General features: G+C 41.1%; 1 protein-coding gene across 1 annotated transcript; it reads right to left on the bottom strand.

The window, feature by feature from the left end:
- Positions 1-1,016: 1,016 nt before the first annotated feature.
- On the bottom strand, positions 1,017-2,978 carry LOC142470945 (vomeronasal type-2 receptor 26-like). Its single transcript, XM_075577751.1, has 3 exons — positions 2,778-2,978; positions 2,043-2,166; positions 1,017-1,950 (listed from the first exon to the last, which is right to left on the bottom strand). Exons 1-3 carry the CDS (start codon positions 2,976-2,978, stop codon positions 1,028-1,030), a joined length of 1,248 nt encoding a protein of 415 aa, XP_075433866.1. The 3' UTR covers positions 1,017-1,027.
- Positions 2,979-5,310: the final 2,332 nt, after the last annotated feature.

Genomic DNA, 5,310 nt, shown 5'->3' with positions numbered 1-5,310 from the left:
ACACACACACACACACACACACACACACACACACACACACGTATGTATGTATGTATGTATATATATATATATATATATATATATATGCAGAAAACAAGAAGAAAAAACAGGCGCAATCCTAGTGTGATAAATTATAAAGCAGTATTTATGGGATGTTAAAATATAAAAAGCTCAATCACAAACAGAGTAAAAATAATAGCATTTATGAGATATACTCAATCGCCTTGAAGCTGTGAAGGGAATGTATCAGCCTGTCCCGTTGGTGCCACCTCTGGTGTATCCGTTGGTTCAGCAAGGTGCACTGGAGCCACCGCAGCCAGATGATGTAATAATCAGCAACACGGTCAGAGACTCCCTCCAGATACACCTCCCACAGCTCTCACTGCTCACCAGCAGGCAACTGCAAAACCGGAAGCGACAGCAGTCCCAAGCAAAATAGCAACAGCTCCAAGGTACTCTCTCCGTTTGTGCAGTAATGTCAGCCACAAACTCGCCTCTTTTGGAAACAACCTACGCGTTTCGTCACTAAGGACTTCGTAAATTAGCCTTTTCTTTTTTGACAGTGATTTATACCACCAGTTACATTCATTGGGGTTTGCATATTTTTGGGGGGACGCAGAGTTTAGGGTAGTACCTTTGGTCCTATTGGACATCAGGGAATGTGCCTGAGGAAAGGGTATTTACCCCAAAACAATGCCCCGCGTTTGTCTCTCTTCTATCTCCCCCCCTCCCCCCTACGTTCCCCTTGTGGTTTTCCTTGTCTTTCCCCAGTGTTGTTCCCCTGTATCGTTTTATTTAGTGTCACTTTTGTACTTTTTTGCTACTTACATTGTCATTGCTCAATTTTGCTATAACTTGTGCTTCCAAAATTAAATTTTCCATTTGGCATATCTCTAAGTTTGATACTTTTTTTTTTATAAGTCTGTGAGTGCTGGAAAATCCTATTGTGTTTCTACTTTTTAATTAATATACAAAGAGCTGAATGTAGAAATGGTTTATTGTCTGAGTAGGCATTCTGTTTTTACAGTTATTTGACCTTGTGAGCCCGACCTCTGTCTTTGCCCATGAGATGTTCTCTCGAGTTCATGTTGGGTTTGAACAATATGATGAAACATTTGGGCACAAACATGCAGACCAACAGAGCCCAGCTGGAGGACAAGATGGCGAAGACCTCCATGGCCACGGTGTACTTGCCGCGTGCACTGAGGGAGGCCGGGATATATGACACCCAGACAATGAGGAAGGCCAGCATGCTGAAGGTGATGAATTTCGCCTCATTGAAGCTGTCAGGTAGCTGCCTGGCAAGGAAGGCAACAATAAAGCTAACAGAAGCTAGCGTACCAAGATATCCTAGCATACACCAAAAGACTATGGGGGAACCCTCATTACACTCAATGATAATAACCCCAGATTTGGTTTGGGTGTTGTGTTCTGGGAAGGGAGGTGAGAATGAGAGCCAGAAGATGCAGAGAAAAGTTTGAATAAGGATGCAGAAAATGACAACAATATAAGAGACCCGATTGCTGGTCCACTTCCTCAGATTGCTACCAGGCTTGGTGGCCTTGAAGGCGATGACAACCATGATGGTTTTGGCCAAGATACATGAGATGCAAAGGGCAAAGACCATACCGAAAGCAACCTGGCGCAGAAGACACTTCTCAGTTTGGGGGTAACCAATGAAAGCCAAAGAGCAGAGGAAGCAGAGGGACAGGGAACACAGGAGAAGACAACTGAGGGTGTAGTTATTGGCTCTGACAATGGGAGTGGTTTTGAAGTGGATAAAAAGTGCAAACATAACAACCGGGACAAAAGAGGAGGAGATACTTGTAGCGGCTAAGGTGAAACCCAATGGCTCTTCATAAGAGAGGAATTCTCTGGACTTTGGGAGGCATTTGTCCCTTTGAAGATTGGGCCACATATCCCACGGACATTTAGAGCAATAAACAGAGTCTGAAAGAGACACAAAAATAATGAATTTGATAATCAATCAAGTTATGTTCACAATTTATGTTGGCTTTCTAGTTCTTCTAAGATCTGCTCACCTGTGTGTTTGGAGATTTCTCCTTGCGGACAGAGGACACATTTGAAGCAGCAGACCGGCTTCCCTCTCAATGCTGCCTTCCTGAAGCCAGGGGGACAACTGCTACTGCAGAGAGAAAGAGGGACCTGGAGGAGAATTTGGAATGATGAAGTGAATATGAGGAAGATATGACTTTGATACAGTACTATAAAATGGACAAACTCTGTCCAGTCTGGTTGAATTATTGGGATATGACACATTGTCACTAGCACTGAAAGCTGCATGTTGAGTAATTTTATCAAACTACAGTGAGATATAGATGGCATTTTGTAAGTAAATCAATGAGCGGATAAATTTATGTCAAGTGTTTCCACCTATTTCCCAATTCCACCATCCATATAACTCCTACTATTGCTTCATATAATGGCTCCCTATAACTCCTCCTATTGCCCATGTAGCCACTCTCTAAAACTCCTCCTATATCTCCATATAACCACTCCCTATAACTCCTATTGCCCCACATATCCATTCCCTACAACTCCTATTGCCCTAAATAATTGCTCCCTATAACTCCTTCTTTTGCCCCTATAACGGCTCCCTATTATTCCTGTTGCCCCATATAACACCTCCATATAACTTCTTCTATTGCCCCATAAAATTGCTCCCTATAACCTCCTATTTCCCCATATAACTGCTACCTATTGCTGTTTCTTTTACTGCTCCATACATGTATCTCATCTCCATGGCAGTACCTTACCTCCCTTGCACCTGACGCCCAAAGCACGGCACTGGCATTGATGGTGAAAACCTGTCCAATTGCAGCTCCGATATCGTAGCTGCCCACCTTGAACTTTTTTATTCCACCCTCAGGGTTCGGTTGCCAGTTCACTATATCATATAATGCAGGTGGGTCCCCGTTCTCGTTAAAGAAAAGCTCCCTCCCACTGCTCGTTCTCATGCGTACCTTCTTCACATAGTGCAAAAGCTGCGGAGAGAGTAGGGAGGTTATTTTATTTTACATAGGCCCAGAGTTATTAAAGACAATGGGGCTCTTAAAGGAATGAGAACCAATGGAGTTATCAAAGGGAAACTCATGCAAAGCAGTGGGACTCTGCTGCCCAGAGGTACTGGTCATTTACTCCCAAACTTGGGTCTGTTGTCAACATATTATTTTCTTCCATATAACTGGCCCATATAACACCTTCTTTTGCCCATATAACTGTTCCCTATAGATTTTCTTATTGCTCCATTTAACCCCTCCCTATAACATCTCCTCATAACTCCATATAACTTCTCCCTATCACTCGTCTTATTGCCCTATATTACATCTCCATAAAACTCCTCCCATTGCCTTATTTAACCCCTCCATTTAACTCCTACCATTGCCCCATAAAACCCCTCCATATAACTCCTCCTTTTGCTTCAATAAAATTGCTCACTATGGTTGTAGATCCTCGGAAGTCCGTAAAATATTTTATGATACGTTAAGTTTAAGAGGCGTTCCCTCTAACAATGCATATACCATACAGTAGGTGAGTTATAGTTACCATAGAGAATTAACGTAACGTCATAGGTTAAAGCAAGTAGTGGCATTACTCCTAACCTAGACACTGAAATAGGATGGTTATAGGGTCTGGATACTGTAAGTGTAAGACCACAGTTAGGTATGATTTAATAATTATATTGTTATTTACTATATTATTTCCTTCTCCTGTCTTCTCTTTATTTACTCTAATGAAATAGTTATTGAAAACTGGAGCAAAGTAACGCCACCTTTGGGTGAGAACAGGCTTTATGCCATGCTATTTAAAGCTAATGCAAAGCAGTGCTAACTTCAAATTAAGCCTATATGCAAATGAGGAATCAAATGTTCATAGTCTTTGCATATATTTAGCTATGTAGAGGCCTGTTAAATTCAGGGAAAATAATAGACATTATCTATTAAGGTAACATCACTTTAGTAGCCCAGATTGAATGTAGCTCTCGGTATCTACCCCTATAACTCTTCCTATTACCCCAATGCTGTGCTCTGTGCCTTGACCAGTGTAGTATAAAGTCCTAGATGCCATATTGGTGGGTTGGGGAAATGGAGATTGGTTGCAGGCTGGAATACCGTTGAGGAGACCGACAATAGATTTCTTCAGAGTTAAAATCACAAAGTACAGAGTTTAGAAAACCTCATACCTTTTTTCTTCAAGTGTAATCTGGAGCACAAATAGGGGGGGGGGGGGAATATATATATATATAACAAAACAGACAAAAAATGAAGTAGCGCCTCTATATACAACTAATTAATCAAATGAACCGGTCAAGCTAATCATGAAAAGGTGCTTGGTGGGGTGGCTAATTAGAGACTAATACACAATGATATAGACTAAAAATATATAGCAATATGGACTAGATCACAGCATGTATTAAATTTAAAATTCTAGTATGGGTTAAAAAATATATATAAACTTTAATACCACAAAATATAAAAAGTGAAAATGTAAAAATAAAAAATGAAAAAATATTTGAAAAAACCTTCAATATTAAAAAGTCCTGTTCCAATGATAATTGCACCAGGTTCCTGCAGCCCATTTCAAAGGGATCACCAGTCCCTAACCATATCTGAAAAAAAGAAAAGAAAAACAGGCGCAAACCTAGTGCATTAACATAATAAAATTTGTATTTCAAGGAACATAAAATCTTTCAAATGCCCACTCACAAAGGTAAAGCGATAAATAGCATGTATGAGATTGTCTCTCATGTGCCGTCAGCTTAGTCCTCTCGGTGTAGCTCCAGGTACTGGCGTCGTCACGTGACTCCCCTCGTGTTGGAGTTTCAGAATCTCCTCCAGGATGCATTCACTCGCCAGTCAGAAGGTAGATAATCTCCAGGGTGTGATTCAAGATCCTCTCAGTCATCTGCTTCTTGTCATTGTTCATCATCAGTTAGTTATTCAGATGCACCAAGAATGGGCTCTAGTTCCTGTGGAAGTGTTTCACGCGTGGTGACCTCTGCAGTTACTGATATATATATATTGTACTTCCTTCGCAGTAATATCCTCCTGGTGCATCTGAATAGGACCGAGAGGACTAAGTGGACTAAGCAAAAAGTGGCTCATTTGCATGTCATTTTCCAGAATCCCTTGCTGCAGTGGAAGTGCTGTGTGCTGGGTGATAATGGTGAAAGGCAGGGTTGCAGACCGGCCTAAGACAAGCAAATGAGCATACAGTTATATTTCCATTTGCTCTATGCTTTGCTGTGGAGGGTTTTTGTAACTTTTTGTACTCACCATAACTTAACTA

The sequence above is a fragment of the Ascaphus truei genome, chromosome 20, assembly GCF_040206685.1.
Source record: "Ascaphus truei isolate aAscTru1 chromosome 20, aAscTru1.hap1, whole genome shotgun sequence".
NCBI lineage: Eukaryota > Metazoa > Chordata > Amphibia > Anura > Ascaphidae > Ascaphus > Ascaphus truei.
This window is presented reverse-complemented; position numbering and strand designations above follow the sequence as displayed.

Coding starts and splice junctions, on each gene's coding strand:
- LOC142470945 (XM_075577751.1), bottom strand. CDS start 2,978: ATGAGAACGAGCAGTGGGAGGGAGCTTTTCTTTAACGAGAACGGGGAC. Junction 2,167..2,777: donor GGGCGTCAGGTGCAAGGGAG/GTAAGGTACTGC, acceptor ATTCTCCTCCAG/GTCCCTCTTTCTCTCTGCAG. Junction 1,951..2,042: donor AGAAATCTCCAAACACACAG/GTGAGCAGATCT, acceptor TGTCTCTTTCAG/ACTCTGTTTATTGCTCTAAA.